Source organism: Ascaphus truei, chromosome 4, assembly GCF_040206685.1.
Source record: "Ascaphus truei isolate aAscTru1 chromosome 4, aAscTru1.hap1, whole genome shotgun sequence".
NCBI classification, from domain to species: domain Eukaryota; kingdom Metazoa; phylum Chordata; class Amphibia; order Anura; family Ascaphidae; genus Ascaphus; species Ascaphus truei.
In genome coordinates, this window is record NC_134486.1 from 85777491 (window position 1) to 85795816 (window position 18326).

An 18326-nucleotide genomic window follows, 5' to 3' on the forward strand; every position below is an offset into this window, starting at 1 on the left:
CGATGTATTAGACATAAAATACTGTAAGACTACCTATGCTAGCACTACATCATAAACACCATACCAACAAATGTGATCTAAAAAACAACATCATCATGTATTTCAAGCTTCCTAAATCCTGAAGTAAAGCCCTGATTCTGAGAAGCAAAATCAACTAATACAAATATCCTCTCTTTATTTGGGTATGGGAAAAAGTGGGAAGTGCGCTAAATGTACTAGATAATTCAATAAAGTGAGCAAAGGAATAATAACCTATAAATTTAGTGTATGTGTATATAAAATGACTACTAAAAAAGGTGTTTTAATATTTGCAAAAAAATAATTATGGCTCAAGTGATAAAAAGTGAAGACAGTGTAATTCAAGAAAATATATACAGTATATATATATATTTTTTTTTTTTTGATGACATAAATGAAAATAGATATGAGTGTAGAGTGGAATAGAGTTGAGGGAGAACTCAGAAAAGAACTTCTGATGAGTCTCCTAGATTCATATGCAGCTCTAAGAAGCAGACAGGCCAGTCTGCAATTGGATAAAGAACAAAACAAGCAAAAAGCACCCACATCTATATGAAAAGTAAAACATTTTACTGATACCCCAACAAAGTGTCCGAGAGCGACGAAGACGTGTAGGGTGGCCTGCATCAAGTCACATCAGAAATCAAACCCTGCCACATTATTAGCCTAGCAGGCGGAAGATTAAGAGCTACATCGATTGGGACACCGAGATCGCATAAGCCTGTGCATTCTGAGACACTGGTGTTCACCGGTCTCTTTAAGTCTATCAAACATAACCAGCCCTGTAATCATGATGAACAGAGGAAATAAAGGTGGAAAGCTCTTTGACAAAGCAGGCGCGAAACGCGTCAGAGGTTCCTCTCAAGACTCCTGTGTGCTAACATGTTGTAGCAAGATCCAATAAAGTAAGTTTTTTAGCGACCTGGTTTTTGGAACACAGTGCACCGCCTTCACTCCCTTCTGGGACATCCTTTCCGGTATCCTATTCAGGCTGGGAGCACGCTGTATGCGGGCAATGAACTCCACTAGATCATGAGCACCTGCTTATATTCTGGACTTTTGAATCTTATGGACTTTCAAATTCCGTTTATCTATGATCTAGCTTTATGGGTTATACATCCTTGGCATACTGAGGGTCTCATCACCCCACGTAGGTTTTTCAGACATCCCTAGTATCTTAATAAGTTTATACCCTATACATGAGTACATTTGTGACCTATTTTCACTTCAACTCACTGCAGTGGACCCGGATACATTTCCAAACATTATACTTTTATACATCCCATCTAAAAACTTGATACATCGTCTTGATGTACTTGCACACTTTTGAGCCCTGGTTTTGGAAGCTCATGCTTCTGTTTTTTTCATTTTTTCATTTCTTACACCTTTGGAACAGCGCTAGCACTGTGCAACATGGGGTACTCCAAGCTGTTCTAATTTGGATATCAGCGGAGAAAAGTCTGGCTGGTGTGCTAAATCGTCTGCATTGTTGCCATTCTGAGATCCGGATGACTGCAGTTGCTGATTAGACTGTACCAGCATTTACAACTGAGGACTTCCCTGCCTAGATGAACGATTCATACTTGGCGCCAAAAACTGCTCTCATGGACGGTGGTCAGGCGTGTTCCACACTTTTCCAGTTCATTTCCCTAGGATCCAGGAGAAGCAGGAGTGACCTCTCTCTGCCCATCTTGACACACACATGTGAACAGCTAATCTCTATTCCAGTAGTATCACCTTTGTGTTAGGTGTCCATTCTATCCTGGATTCAAAAGGTATGCAAGACTTTTACTAACTTCCATCATATAGCTTTATCACTGGATCTTCCAAAGACTTAAAGTCCCCAAGACTCTGCTCAATCTGTCTGCTCCAATTGGACATTGTTGTAGCTATATGCAATACAGGCATACCCCAGTTTAAGGACACTCACTTTAAGTACACTCGCGAGTAAGGACATATCGCCCAATATGCAAACGGCAGCTCACGCATGCGCCTGTCAGCACGTCCCGCACAGCAATACCGGCTCCCTACATGTACTGAAGCTGTGCGCAAGCGGGGAGACTATAGAGCCTGCTACAAATGCGTTATTTACATCAATTATGCACATATATGACGATTGCAGTACAGTACATGCATCAATAAGTGGGGAAAAGGGAGTGCTTCACTTTAAGTATATTTTCACTTTACATGCTCCGGTCCCTTTGCGTACGTTAATGCGGGGTATGCCTGTATAATTATAATATAAGTTCTATACAACTGTGGTAGCAAGTGCGATAATACCTTTTTTTCTTTTTCTTTGGGTCTGATACTTTTAATAAAGCAAACACAGTAATAAAAACATAAAATACATCCTCTATAAATCTAACAATAATGAAGAGATACTATATGAAGTAACTAGTCCTGATAAAGTGTGGCGTCATTTGCTGCAATGGGGAAGCCAAGATTTGTATAAAAACATGTAGGTTTTCTATTAAGTATCCTCACTGTCAATACTCCAACCTCTTGGTCCAGGAGGGAACCATATCAATAGATTTATAAAGATCTTCATCTGCCTTGACAGCAGTCCCTTGTCTAGTCTGAAATGTTAGTGGAGTGACATTAAAGGAACAATAAAATACACAGGAAATCAGCCTGACAATTGCCACTCACTTTTTCTTGTAAGTAAATAAAACACATCAGAATCTTGCAAAGGAAAGACTATACATCTTACATTTTCATAATTTTGGGGATTATGTTCATGCATGCTACATTAACCATGGACAGTCAGAGGGTAAATGCCTAGAGTGATATTATTACAATAGACTATACTATTTACTGATGATTCAGTATAAGGGGAAGCTATAACATATTTATCATTGAATTACATATTTTTGGGGATCCACTTTACAGAACTATAAAATAAATCCAATGCAAATTCAAGGGTACTGGGTCATATAAACAGCATGGAGCGGTATTATAATGGAAAACTAGACAAAATACTACATAATATGCAACGTAGGAGCCATTTTTTTACACAAGGCCCAGTCAGCTATATATTTTTTTAAATCAAAGGGAGGAATTTAATGCTAATTGTAAAGTACTTTTCTATCAGGCAAATGCTTAACACTAGTAACTTTGTGTAGACTACAGCGCCAGGAGAACAGAGGATAAAGATCAGACCAAAATCAACTGAATGTCGAGGTGCTTTGCTCCCAAGAAAAGCAAATAATGTACCATTACTGACCATGAAGGGGTCAGGTCAAGGAAGGCACACAGCAAGCCGGCCCCCTGCAGGAGTATGTGGCGGTCATCTATAATGAAGCGCCAAGCTGGACAGGAAATACAGCTATTAGGGCTGGAGCGCTATGAAGGACATGAAGAGCGCCAGCATGAGGTGGAGGTACGGAGAGCAGCACGTAGCCTTGGGAAGACGCCAACAGGTCTATGGCAGCATGGATAGGTACAGCCCTCCCCATTGGCCCAAATATCAAACTCCCTTGTAGGGTAAGGAAACACATAACCCTTTGACTATAGCTGCAAAGTAATGGGGTCTGGCACTCCAGGGGCCCCATGACGTAGTCGCTATGTCATTCTATTTGCTCATTTTCTGGGGGAGATGGTGTTCTGCTCTCCTGTGGAGCACTGAATGAGATTTAGCTAGGTGAGGAACAGAAGAGGACCACTCCCCTTCCATGCCGTTATCAGTGATGGCACTTTTTCTTTAAAGAAGCGTATGTGATGCTATGTTGACACTGTTTATTTTAGGCTAGCACGTTTTTAGTGCCAAGCACTAGGAGATTAAGTGATGTGCCCAAAATCACATGATGCTTGTACTGTGTCATTAATTTCCATATTTGGGGGTCAGTAAATAAGGCACAATATTAAATCCAAGACTACTATTTTCCATTTGTAGCATAATTCAAAGCTTGCTGCATAGTCTGGCCTGCTCAAAGGCACCTGAATAACACAGGATTATCTGTGCAATGCAAGTAATATTATGCAGGCAAGATCTGCTTAACATTGAAACAGCACAGTTATCGTTAACCCACTTGGTGCTGGAGGGCGCCTGTACAACACTGTTCCATAATAGATTACAGGACCTTCTATCCAAGAAGGTGATAAAAAAACCATCAGGATATATTAGGATACCAGAAGCACATATCAATATCTTTCCTGTTAAAATATGTTATGTAAATAAAAATATATTTCAGATGTCCAATCTCTCCTCTGAATACTTGTATTTCCATTGCCATCTATACTGCACAACATTTTTATTTTAACAGTCAGCTTTTTGACAGCAGTAACTCACAGAAATGTGTGATTCTATCTGTTCGAAATAATATCCTTGACAACAAGTCCTGCCGAGGCAGCACAGGCGGAGAAAAGATTATTTTAAGGAAAGCACAGAATCCTTAAAATGATGCCTTCTATTTTGTATTCATACTGCACATGCAAAGAACTTCGTAAAATAACCGTTCAATAATGAAAGAAAAAACATAACAAATGGTAATATGAGCCAATGCAATGCTTTGCTGGCACCTACGGTGACGAGTGGGTTATGACACTGGAACAGGCTCCAGATAATCATGGATGAGGAACATCTCTTCACTGACCTCTGGTTTCTGTCGGTGTGCAACTCATGCAAACATAACATTAATGACCAGGAAGAGGTCTGGTCATGAAAGAAGATGAGGGATGCTTGAGAAAAGTCAAACTGAGTTGGTGGAGGAGGGAGGACAGGCTTCAAGTATCTTGGGCCCCAAACGGATTGTGTGCACGGAGTGGAGTCGTGTATCTTTTATGTAGTTACTATATTATTACTGAGGTTTCATACGGAGGAAATATGTGAGTACAAGGATCTTAAAATCTGAAATAGTTTCACTGCCCATATCAAGCGTCATCATTATGAACCTGGTATGCACTATTCCCCTTGTTTTAAGAGAAGCTTGGGAACTAGAACTTTATAACCCAAGTCTCACGGTATGTAGGAGTAAATGCAAGTAATGACCCACAAAGAAGTTTGAGTACTATAATAAAGTAAGCAATAGATCTTTTCGGGTAAGACTGACCTTTAGAGAGGCATTTTGGATATAAAACTAAGTGACAATTTGATCATTTCATTTTCCATTCTTTCACCAGTTTGGAATGTATGGGTATGTATGTATGTATGTATATATATCTTTATTTATATAGCGCCATTAATGTACATAGCGCTTCACAGTAGTAATACACACGACAATCATATAAATAACAAATAATACAAGCAACAGATCATGGGAATAAGTGCTTCAGACATAAAAGTAACATTTAGGAAGAGGAGTCCCTGCTCCGAAGAGCTTACAATCGATTTGTTATGTAGGAGGAACGTACAAGACAGTAGGAGGTCGTTCTGGTAAGTGCGTCTGCAAGGGGCCAAGATTTATGTTCCATGTGTATAGTATTAGCCACGGTGCTACTCATATGCTTCTTTAAGCAAGTGTGTCTTAAGGTGGATAGAGAGGGTGCTAGTCGGGTATTGAGGGGAAGGGCATTCCAGAGGTGTGGGGCAGTCAGTGAGAAAGGTTTAAGGTGGGAGAGGGCTTTAGATACAAAGGGGTAGAGAGAAGACATCCTTGAACAGAATGCAAGAGTTGGGAGGTGCATAGCGAAAAATTAGGGCTGAGATGTAAGGAGGGGCAAAAGAGTGTAAAGCTTTAAAAGTGAGGAGGAGAATTGCATGTGTGATACGGGATTTGATAGGAAGCCAGGAGAGTGATTTCAGCAGGGGAGACGCTGAGGCAGATTTAGGAAAGAGTAGAGTGAATCTGGCAGCAGCGTTTAGGATAGATTGTAGGGGAGACAGGTGAGAGGCAGGAAGGCCGGACAGCAGGAAGTTACAGTAATCGAGACAGGAGACAATGAGGGCCTGAGTCAGAATTTTAGCAGTCGAACAACAGAGGAAAGGGCGTATCTTTGTAATATTGTAGAGGAAAAAGCAACAGGTTATAGAAACGTTTTGAATGTGAGAGGAGAATGTGAGAGAGGAGTTGAGAGTGACCCCTAGGCAGCGTGCTTGGGCTACTGGGTGAATGATAGTATTTCCAACAGTAATGTGGAAGGAGGTAGTAGGGTTAGGTTTGGGAAGAAGTATGAGGTGCTCTGTATTTGCCATGTTAAGTTTAAGTTGGCAGAGGGCCATCCAGGATGATATCGCAGAGAGACATTCAGAAACTTGGTCTGTACAGCAGGTGTAAGGTCAGGGTTTGCAAAGTAAATTTGTGTGTCGTCAGCATAGAGGTGATATTTAAACCCAAGAGATGTGATTAGGTCACCTAGAGAAAGTGTGTACAGAGAGAAGAGGTCCCAGAACAGAGCCCTGGGGTACACCCACAGAGAGATCGATAGAGGAGAAGGTGTTAGCAGAAGAGACACAAAGTACGATGGGAGAGGTAAGAGGAGATCTAGGATAGAGCTTTGTTACAAATACCAAGAGTATTTGTAATGTGAAGGAGAAGAGGGTGGTCCATGGTGTCAAATGCTGCAGAGAGGTCGAGTAATATGAGCAGAGTGTAATGACCTCTGTCTTTAACAGCATGGAGGTCATTAGTTATTTTAGTCAGGGCTGTTTCAGTGGAGTGAGCAGTGCGGAAGCCAGATTGTAGAGGGTCTAGGAGAAAATAGGTGTTGAGTAAGTGGAGCAAGCAAGAGAATACAAGACGTTCAAGGAGTTTAGAGGCAATAGGCAGTAGGGAGACAGATCGATAGTTAGAAAGACTTGCTGTTTTTGAGTAATGGTATAACTGTTGCATGCATGAAGGAGGAGGGAAAGGTACCAGAGTAGAGGGAGGAGTTAAAAATGTGTGTGAGCGTAGGGATTATAGTAGGAGCAAGAGGTTTTAGGAGATGGGAGGGAATGGGGTCAAGAGGGCAAGTAGTAGAGGGAGAAGAGGAGATCAGCAGTGACACATCCTCCTCTGAGACAGCTGTAAAATAGTCAAGGAAGGCAGGAGGAGAGTTAGGAAGCGGTGTACGATGGGAGGAGGAAACAGAGGGGATATTCTGACGTATGGATTCCACCTCTTCCTTAAAATAGTCAGCAAAGTCCTGAGGGAAGATGGAGGAAAAGAGGAGGCAGCGGAGGGTGCTCCAAGTAGAGAGTCAAAGACAGAGAAGAGTTGGCGTGGGTTAGACTTGTGCGTGTTGATTAGAGAGGGTTGCTACAGGTAGAGATGCACTCACTATAATCAGTATAACATTCTGGGTATAACACCTGTTCCCATTTCACATACAGCAAAAATCTTCTTTAAGTTGGGCTTTATATATATTTCTCTGACTAATGATGATGACTAATGATCAAAGATAAGACTTTTGTTTAACAAGTTACTTACATTCGTCATGGACACAAATAAAAATAAAATGCTTTTTGATCTATGCAACTAGATACACTTTTCAGTAACAATATACCATTTGTGTATGTGCTAAATGTTGACATTGGTGAAAGCCAGAGGTATGTTCATGATATTAATCATGGTAAATAAGTGAATGTAGAATCTTCTGCTATTTCACAAATTACTGCACGTTAAATAGGTTTGCAAATGTAGGCCTGAAAATCTACCTCTGAAAAGTACAATAACAAATACTAAAGAAAATACAATACATTCTTCTTCTGTTACCAGCCACAATAAAAGAAAGAAGCAGCAATTGAACGTTACAGCGATTACTGGTCAGTTATAAAGCAGTTTGGAGCATATTGTTACGGGAGTCCTGATAAAAACGTATTCAACGCAATGTTTCACAATGGTAAGGATAACTGGGAAACATATGGCACCTTCAACACTGAGGACACCAAACAAGAGTTTGACACTTTCATGGGCAGTCATCCAACCCACATAAATATCAGCGTTAAATATGAGGAATGTAGGCAATATGCACAGAAATAAGTTTTGACTAATGGAGATCAGTGCACAGTAACAAGATAACACTAGTTGGAAAAAAAACATTGTTCTTGTAATGTCTCTGATGTTGCAAGATGGACATTTTCTTCAAATAATAAAAACAGAACTGTTTTGGTCCTAAATTTATGGTGCTGTATTTTCATTGCCCTTCTGATCACTTATTATGACATTTGCCTAACTGCATAATTACTTTGGAAAACTGACATTATCCAAGATACACCATTTGCCAAGATATTATCCAAAAGTTCTAGCTGTAAACCTTTAATGCAGGCACTACAAATCAGTCCCGCAGTTTGATGAAAATTAACACTAGTTTTGTAAAGAGCACATCGGGGGATTGCAGTCAAGTCTTATCTTTAGTTCCAGTCAACTAGCAATCCTGAAAGAGTTTGCATCATCATCAGAGCAGGCGATTCTGCTGCTGAACCTAATCAATCCATGGAATACTGTGGCTGTGCTGTGTAACAAAGCTAAAATAGATTTACAAATGGGGTTTTAGGGGATAAGCTCCTCCACAGGATTACATATTGATTTTAAAAATAAAAAAAGCTTATCATCTAAACCATAACTGCCAAAAAAAAAAAAAAAGACGAAAAAAAAAAAAAAAAAAGAGTCAACCTATGCAGAAATCCTTTTAGAAGAATACGCACTTCAAAACATACACCGGGTCGTATCAAGATGAAAAAAGTTCTGAAGATATATTTATTGGGCACAAAAAGAGCGTGTCACTTTGTGGAGGTCCACCCTGCAGTGTGCAGAAATGAACTTCAGGGGAGAACATTACTAAACATTTGCCACAACTAGAAACCAGTTATTTCAAGGTTCAGGCAATTATACAGCACGCATTAAGGGAGGTGACTGGTTAAAATGATTTGCTGCGCATAGTTCCCTATTGCTCAGAGCATGTAAGGAGTTTACATTTTCTGGATCAGCATGCTATTACCCCTCCTCCCCCCACCGGAAAACTTCTACCTGGCTGGGATTTTATAGCAGCAAAAGCGTTTGAGCATAAATAGGAGGGATGTAATGCTCTAAGATAACACCATTACACTCTGCTCCTTATCACTGTCTGCTAAATTGGACAGAAAAGTATTCTCTTTTTCCACCAATTGTTGTCCATTCATGTGCTTTGTGTTAAGTGCTTTAACACCAACAGGGGTTTGACGACATATGCATCATTTTTAACAGTAGGAGAAGAGGAAGCGAGTGAGCATTGGGAACGGTCAGCACTGTTAAGATGCACTGCTCCTCCAGTCGTCCTCTATATGTGAGCAGCGTCCAGTAACTTGTCTTTATCTCCAATCAAATCAGTAGGGCCTGACCTTTTACATGTCTGCATTGGCTGTCATCATCTGGCAGACCTAGCGACAGCTGGATTTGTAAAATATCTGCCCATGTACTAACCAAAAATTTCAAAGCATAATATTAATCTTATATAATAAAAAAAAAGAAGAAGCCGTAATCAGGAAAGATATGTATGTGTCAGAAAACATTTAGGATCAGGCCATAATTCACAAAAACAAAACCGTCATTCAGCTTTAGGGCCCCCCCCAAGTACCCAAGATACTTATGGAAAAAAGTGGAGCCGGTACTTCCTATTTTTTAAATGCCCCCATCACGCGGCCTTTAAACTGCCATTTTGTTTCCCCTGAAGAGATCTGAAACACACTATTTTTACCGGTATCTTAAAAAAACAAAAAAAAAAAACTGGGGGTACCCGGAGCTGAAAATAACCCAGTTATTTACGTGACATACAATTTGCAGTGTAATGTAAAGCAACAGTTTGTGTTTCCTTAACTCGTACAAATAAATATGCTGTAGTAAAAAGAAGCTTGCCATTGTAACAAGCCTCTAAAGTAGGTATTTTTAGGAATGGCGGTCAAGTGCATCACTTGATCATCCTGAATACTAGGTGCTCAGAATCACTGCACCCTTTATGTTTTTGGTGACTTCTCCGATGTATTCTCTCACTCTGGTAATTACTGAACGGTCTGTGCTTGGTCCAACTACTGGTCCAATCTGGCTTTCGCCCCAAACACTCCACGGTAACTACCCTGTTAAAAGTTTGCAATGAGATCCAGTGTGAAAAGGAACTGGGATAACTCACTGGTGCAATATTCCTAGATTTTGCAAAGGCTTTTGATACTGTTGATCATGTTATCTTGCTTAACAAACTCCAGTGATCTGGAATAGGGAAGCATGCTTTAAACTGGTTTTATTCCTACCTGGTAGATCCCAACATGTGTCTGAGGCTCCAACTCCAGCCCCTTGGATATCATCTGTGGTGTCCTGCAAGGCTCTGTCCTGGGGCCCCTACTCCTCTCAGTGTTCACCAATGATCTTCCTACAGCTTGTAAGGAAGCCTCAATACACATGTATGCAGATGACATAATCTTATATGCACACAGCCATAGCCTCTCCGACCTTGAACACATACTTCAATCTGACTTTTTGAGACTTGAAAACTGGATTTCCCAAAACAAACTGTTTTTAAACACTGACAAGACGGTAACAATGGTATTTGGGACCAAGGCAGAATTTGCAAAGCTTCCAATGACTGAGCTCCAGATCAGAACCAACGCTAATACCACCCAAGCCCATGTTACTCGTTTTAAATGCTTGGGTATATGGTTTGACTCCCATTTAACATTTGGGATGCACATTGATACCCTGACATCCAAAACCTATGCCAAACTAGGTGTATTTTATAGGAACAAATCCTCCCTAGGTCTGCTGGTCAGAAAGCATATCGTACAGCAGATGCTAATGCCAATTATCGACTATGAGGACATAGTATGCAGCTTGGCACCCTAAACCCACCTTAGCAAACTTGATATTCTCTACAATTCAATATGCCGTTTTGTTCTCCAATGCAACTACACCACACATCACTGCGAAATGCACTAGATTCGTCATCACTTGAGTCTAGGCACAAAGTTTAACTTTCCTGTCTTGCCTTCAAATACTTTCTGGGCAAGCTACCCAACTATCTGAACAAGCTCCTCACCCCTTCCACATGCAGCATTTATCCGAGATCTGACTCCAAAAGAATATTCATGGTCCCAAGGTTCAGCAAAGTATCCGGCCGCCGCTCCTTCTCTTACTGTGCACCCCCAAAACTGGAACAATCTAACGGAGACTCTCACAGCCGCCACCAGTCTAAGTTCTTTCAAAACCAAAGCTGTCTCACATTTTAATCTGGTCTGTTACATACGCCTATAATATATATAATCTCTTAGGCGGAGTCCCATGCTGCTGACCACGCTCATGCTTGGAGAGCGGTGACGTCACCAATTCGCCAAGCATGAGCGACGGGTGTTCACGCTATTTCGCAAGCGCGCGCGGGGGGCGTTGCAGGTAAGCTGAGCGTGGATCAAAGTCAGTTTTTTTTGTTTACGCAAGCGCCAAGTGGGGGTGAGTGGCCGTTCCCACGCACGAGCACTCCGCGTGAGCGGGGATCTAAAAATTGAAATGGCCAGAAGCAACCTTGCCAAGCACCGCGTGCTCAGTGGCACAGGGGACTCAGCCTTACTGTGCACGCAATGTCTTGTATATAATGTATAACCCTGTTCACTTATGTAACTGTATTTGTAACCATGTACAGTATTATTTGTCATCTTAACTCTATTCCCAGGACATACTTGAAAACGAGAGGTAACTCTCAATGTATTACTTCCTGGTAAAACATTTTTATAAATAACTAAATAATATAAAGGGTGAGTAAGAGTTACTGGTCACTTTTTAGATCATTCGCTTTCCTAATAATTCCATGTAAAATATGTTATGTGCTGAAAGTTTAACAAGTTTCATGAATTACCATACAAAGCCGTACGGAGAATTTAGATAAGACATTTAAATAAAACACACAGAAAATACTTTAGTATTGGGAGAATCACCTGCATTTTAATTACAGCACATGCCAGACGACACAACAACCTTTAGAAGATTTTATCCCGAAATGGCTTTACATCATAAATACTAACTATATACCATGTCACTTTATGCTATAGTTATGGTGACAAAGTGTTCATATTGGTCAAATTAGATAATCTGCCTTTTGGTGTGTGATTACAAATCACACTCGTTGGCTATTTGGAAATGATTGTACCCCTATTTCTCGAATGTGAATTGGAACAGCGTCACTAGTGAACAGAGAATATCCACTACCTCACCGAGAGAGATAACACAATAAGATAATGGGAATCTGGGTTAGTACTGCACTCCTACTTTTCATGTGATGTGTGTAAGTTCTTCCAGCAAACAGGTATTTTGTCATTGTGAAATCTCAAACCATTTCCATTTATTTCTGTTGGACATGGACTGATGGATATCAAAAGCCGTATGAATGCGCTTACATTTCTTTTTTAGACTTAAGCTTGCACGGAAATCTCCCCACTAATTACAATTGATTTAATATGGATCAGGGACCTTATCAGGTGAAGAAAGAAATTTCCATAGCCAGTCAAAGGGTTAAGAGGGCAATAGAAAATAGTGGATATCTTTGAAATGAGAGTTAGTGCTCGAGACGAAGAAGCACAAGAACAGTGACATTATAAGCACATCATTTCTTTAAAAAGGGAAAACAAACAATAAAGAAGATATGATTATATGTGCCATGAATAATATTTCGGATCTATTAATAATTTAATTGAAAAAAAAAAAACCCTTTTATTATCCCTGTTAAGATGATTATTTTGTCCCGTCACACTGAAAATCTTATACACTATAGTTACAGTACACTGCAAATTAATATGCAAGATATAGTGACCTATTTTAAAGGTTCAGATCCAATGAAGTTGTCAAATTAATTGATTCCCTAGTGCGCATTGATGCCGATATTTCTTTCTTTCCAAGGCATGTTAGAAGCAGTCACTAATGTGAATCTTTGAGTAACCCTTCATAACTTGCCCTGAACATCAACTATGGAACTGTTTCAATCTTAGTCATTTTAGAGCCTGGCACTTGCAATAGTTAAAAAAAAATTGCGGAGGGGGGTTGTAAAAAAAAAATAAAAAAAATGGCTGCTTCTCAGCCATGAGACAGACAATAAAGTATGTGATTACGATTAAAAGGGAAACTTTTTTTTTTGCCTACGCAGGCTATAATGGACTGTACTACATCTGCCACATAGCACTTTTTACATATTGCCTTTAATGCTTTAAAAGAAAAAAAATAATTTTCTTTTAAACAACCCACACACCTGAAGGGGTTAAATGATGTCACTGAGGCTGAATAAAATAATGTAACCCCAGTATTCACTGTGTGTAGACAGAGAGCCCCCTGTTTGTGATCTGTACTGCAGGGAGACGTCATGCCATTTGTTGCATACAATCTTTCAGCTTAAAATCCCTAAACTAATTACAATTGATTTCATATGGATCAGGTACCTTATCAGATGAAGATAGAAATGACCAAAGATAGTTTAAGAGGTCAATACAGCATAGCTGACAGCTTTCAACTCCGAGATGGTATTTGGGAGTCCAAGGTATATGTGCAGCATTGCAAGCACTCGGGTTATTTACATAAGACGACAAAATAAGCAATAAAACCTCACGCGTGTTATTGAGGTGAGAAATTAATCTTTGGGATTATTACACCATCTCCTTTAAAAATTCCAAAGAAAGTGATAAATCATATTAATCTTCAGACAATGATATTTTTTTCCCCTGGGAAATATAGCTCTTTAATAGACAATGGTCTATACTACAGTGATCCAATAAGAACGAGAACAAACAGATTTTATTTAAAAAAAAATGGGATTCCCGACATTTTCCAAATAGCTTAGATATTATAGCATTGATCTCACGTCGGCACGGAGTCGGCACTGAGTTTCCCAGCACTCAGGGGGTGAATGCTGTATATGTGACCAAGCCTTACCTTCTATTGCCAACATCGCCCGTAACTCCCGATTCAGTAGTTCAAATCTTCTCTCTAGGTCGTGTTCTTTTTCCCTATAGGCAAGTTGAGAGAAAGAAGGGAAAAAAAAGTTCATCAATATGTTAATTACTAAATCATTAAACACTTAAAGGGACCTTTAACGTACATTGATTCGGAGAACTCATAACTGACTTTTCTCTGCAACATTAAGCTACTGCAAACAAATGATACACAAACCTGAAAACTGACCCTGACTGGCAGCAGTCAGCAACACTCCATGTCGTTCCAATCACCAGCCCCCAAAGCGAGCATGGCAAGGTCACTGGCCTATGAAGTGGGCCCAGAGCCATATCCTTTTTACCTTGAGCAAGTTTCTATCAATGGTGTGTGTGTGTGTGAATATATATATATATATATACACACACACACACACACACACACACACAAAACACATTTAAGCGTATGAAAGATTATAGCCCATATATACTAAGCAGTGCAATGACATAAGACACATTCCTGTGCTGGTAGACACACCCTATGGCCTATTCACTAGAATAAACTGTAAGGTATAATGTCTGCAGCAAAAGGTGTAATTGATACTGTACATTATAAGAACTTTGCAGCAGGGACGGTGCCTGTAATATTTTGTATTGCTCCTAAACTGTGTAAGTCCAGTGTTGTATACACGATCATCTCTACCATGACATGCAATACAAATATACATATAATCTTCATTTGCACCTTTCGAGCTGCTATCATTACTCCTATATGAGTCCCAGCCCCCAAATATAAAATCATGCCCTGACTTTCCCTATATATAAAGCACACACAGCTTGGATAATAGAATACGTTTTTAATATGCCTGGTTTCATTTGCCCTACAGTAGAAATGTTTGACAAACAGTGCCTTTATAACAAGGTCATCCCCTCTGGAACAGAAGGGGGAAGAAGGCAGGTGTTTATAGTAGGTGACAGAAATTAGTACTGTATCAACAAAGCAATACATACAAAGATACAAATATGCATAGTAATCATTGCACAAATTCACCATCACACCCTGATACACACATTACACACATGTACACACTAAGCCAAGCCATGGAACAGGATTCTTTATTCAAATTGTATCCTTTCCTTGATGAAGCTCAGCCGTATGCCTCATAATTTCTGTGGATCGAAGTGTTGCTTTCCAGAAGGTTAAAATCTGCAGTCCAGTTTAAATCCACTTTAAGCACACAAGTGATTTTCACAACCAACACCCAACAAATTAAATTGCGGAACGAAGCATTTTTATGTGGGTTTCATTCCTGTTGAATAGAACAATGCCCATTTTTCAGGCGCCAGCTGTTCAGTGTCGGATCTGCTTTTAAAACCCCTTTTTTTTCATGGCTAATCCTTCCTTGCAAGGGTACAAAACGCACTAGTTCCAAAGCATGTCATAACATTGCTACCAAGCTAAGAGGTACTCGGATCTGTGTCACAATTGGGTTACATCCCTACCTTGGATATTATCTGATTGTAATATAGCTCCGGAGTGTCATGCAGAAGAGAAAATGAGGAATAACAATGGAAGAAACACTGTATGGAGCCTCTTTTTTGTTTCAATTCTGTGGATTACTTAAAACTGTAGCACTACAGTAGGTACAGCCCAGGAACCAGCCACCTATTTTGTTTCCATCCTATCAGTCAACGTAAGTGAAAACCACAATGATTCCCAGAGGGCTACACAGTATCTGAAAATATCAGTCTATCTGGCGCCTATATCACTAGGGGGCAAACAACCCTGGAAACGAGACAAAAGTCACGTCAGACAGCAAGGAATCTGTCGCCCACATCATCACTACACAGCCATGTGTTACAATGTAACCGAGACACAGAAATGGTACACTTACAGGAGAGAAAGCTGATTCATTCTTCGTATGAGGGCATTTTTCTTGTTCACAAGCATGAACCATTCCTGCATCATCACTTCCTCTTCCTCTGTGTTCCGTCCTGCAATACAACAAGCTTTGTTAACGTTACATACAGCAGGATATATATTTCTATATTCCCATGTCGTTTGAGGAATACCAGTATTTACAGTAACCCCACAAATGAGAATCATTCCTGCCATACGGTCTCTATAGAAAAAGAAGCCCTCACCGTGTTAAACTATAATACTGAAGAAAATAAAATGAAGTACACACTAGCATTTTAACTCGAAATCTAAAGCAGATGCTCAAAACCACTATTATAACCATCATGGCAAATCAACATTAAATGCAAAATCGCAGCCAACATGCATCGTCTTTCAATTACTAAATGAGAGAGGCAATTAATTCCCTTATAAAATGAGGTTTTGAAAATTTCAGTTGCATGAACCGGTGCTTCAAAATCCTGTAATCCAGCCTTATGTTTTGAACATGCATATTCCAAGTACCAACAATACTGTATATTGCCAGATAATAGCAACGCAATAAATGCAGTAAACAGCCCCAGTGGTTAAACCCTTCCTGGAGGCTTAATTGCATATTATTTATTTATTTTTGTTGTCAAACACAGTGTTGACAGACATGAAGTCTCAATTTAGGAAACAAAGAAAAAAAAGGAAAAATAAAATCATTAAAAGCATGACACTGACACGTTTACAGTAATTCCAGGTGTGCGCTGCGCGGAGTTGCTATAACTTGTGTAGTTGCTATCACTTGTACGATTTCAGTTGTGGCAGACGTGACCACAGCATATATTTTGGGAGAAAAAAATAAAAACGGGAAAGATTAAAACTGGTGAAAATATTTAGCTAGCTATAAATACACACACATATATATATATATATATATATATATATATATACAGTATATATATACACAGTATATATATATATATATATATATATATATATATATATATATATATATATACACACACACGTGTATTGCGGCTGTAAAGCTCTATGTAAATGGATGGCGCTATAGATACATAAACACACTATGTGTGTGTATATACAGTGTGTGTATATATATATATACATATATATATATATATACACATATACATATATATACATACATATATATATATATACACACATATATATATATATATACATATATATATATACACACACACATATATACAGTATATATATATATATACTGTATATACACATTATATATATATATATATATATATATATATATATATATATATATATATATATATATACACACACACACACACACAAATATACGATACCGTTCACATGAAATCAAAGGACAGCATTCAGGTAAATCAGGTAATGTAAACAAACAAGGCACAGGTAACCGACGTTTCGGTCCCCAAACGGGACCTTTTGCAAGGTGGTGCAGTGAGGGAATGATTATGTGACATTATACATATAAATAAATACATATACATATATATATATATATATATATATATAACCCTAAAACCAAGTGTAGCTCATGCCTGTAACCAAAATCAATTAAATCAGACAAAAGCCCGCCAAACCTGTGATCTCCAATGTGCTGATCCAGTCATTTTTAACCATGTCTGCCATCTTGCTCAGGAAATCCTTACGCATGCGCAATGCATATCTCCCTAATGTATCACACTACTGTTTGCCACCAGTCATCATCCTTCTACACTGAAGACAGGTTTACCTTATTCACAATTTTTGGGAATAAGAATTACCAGTGATCCACAGGAATTGGAGCAAGCACCAACCAAGATGACACAACGCATCCAGGAGAAAGGATACGACAGCAAAAATATTGCCTCAGCATTGTTGAAAGCGAGAGGAATGGACAGAGACAGTATTCTCACACCACTGACCAAAAGAAAGTACGATGATCGTTTTAATATCAAAATCACATTCAGCACAGCCTCAGGTTCCATCAAGAAAAGTATTTTAAGACATTGCCATATACTTGCTAATGACAAAAGAAGAGAACGCAACCTGGGGGATTTTCTTACCCAAGCGGACCCTACAACGAAATATGCAGCAAAAACGACATGGCTGTCTAGACCGGCAGGTGTCTACAAATGTCACGGATGTGTGAATTGTCAATATCGGATCCTGGGGAAGTCTTTCGCACATCTCCATAATGGTAATCAGATTAAAATTACAGACTATATGAATTGAGAGTCACGGTGCACGGTCTACTTTATACGATGTCCCTGCGGTTTATACTATGTGGGGAAGACAATGCGGATGTTGAAGGAAAGTCTGAGTCTCCACCGGTCCACAATAAGTAAGGCCCTGGCAGACATGGAGAACAAAGAGGATCTCAACCTTCAACCTGTTGCCAGACATTTCAAGGAGCATCGACATGGATTATCTACACTTCGGTGTATGTCCATTTTGTAAGCCCTGGACAAGGGGGTGATTGTAATAAAGCACTTCTTCAATTAGAAGCAAGGATGATCTACAGCTTGGACACACTGAGCCCCAGCGGCCTCAACGAAGACTTTAAATTAAGTTGCTTCCTATAGCGACAGATATCTCTGGGATACCGGACAATCAAGACTGCTGATCCTA

At 39.5% G+C, this 18326-nt stretch overlaps 1 protein-coding gene across 9 annotated transcripts in view; it reads right to left on the minus strand.

Moving 5' to 3' along the window:
* Positions 1 to 18326, minus strand: part of EHBP1 (EH domain binding protein 1) — a 428910-nt gene that overhangs the window by 6416 nt on the left and 404168 nt on the right. For all 9 annotated transcript variants that reach the window (XM_075596145.1, XM_075596151.1, XM_075596150.1 and 6 more), the window contains 2 exons: positions 15700 to 15799; positions 13809 to 13882 (listed from right to left, as the gene is read on the minus strand). In XM_075596145.1, coding sequence (XP_075452260.1) covers positions 13809 to 13882; positions 15700 to 15799 — 174 coding nt within the window. The remainder of the gene's footprint in view (positions 1 to 13808; positions 13883 to 15699; positions 15800 to 18326) is intronic.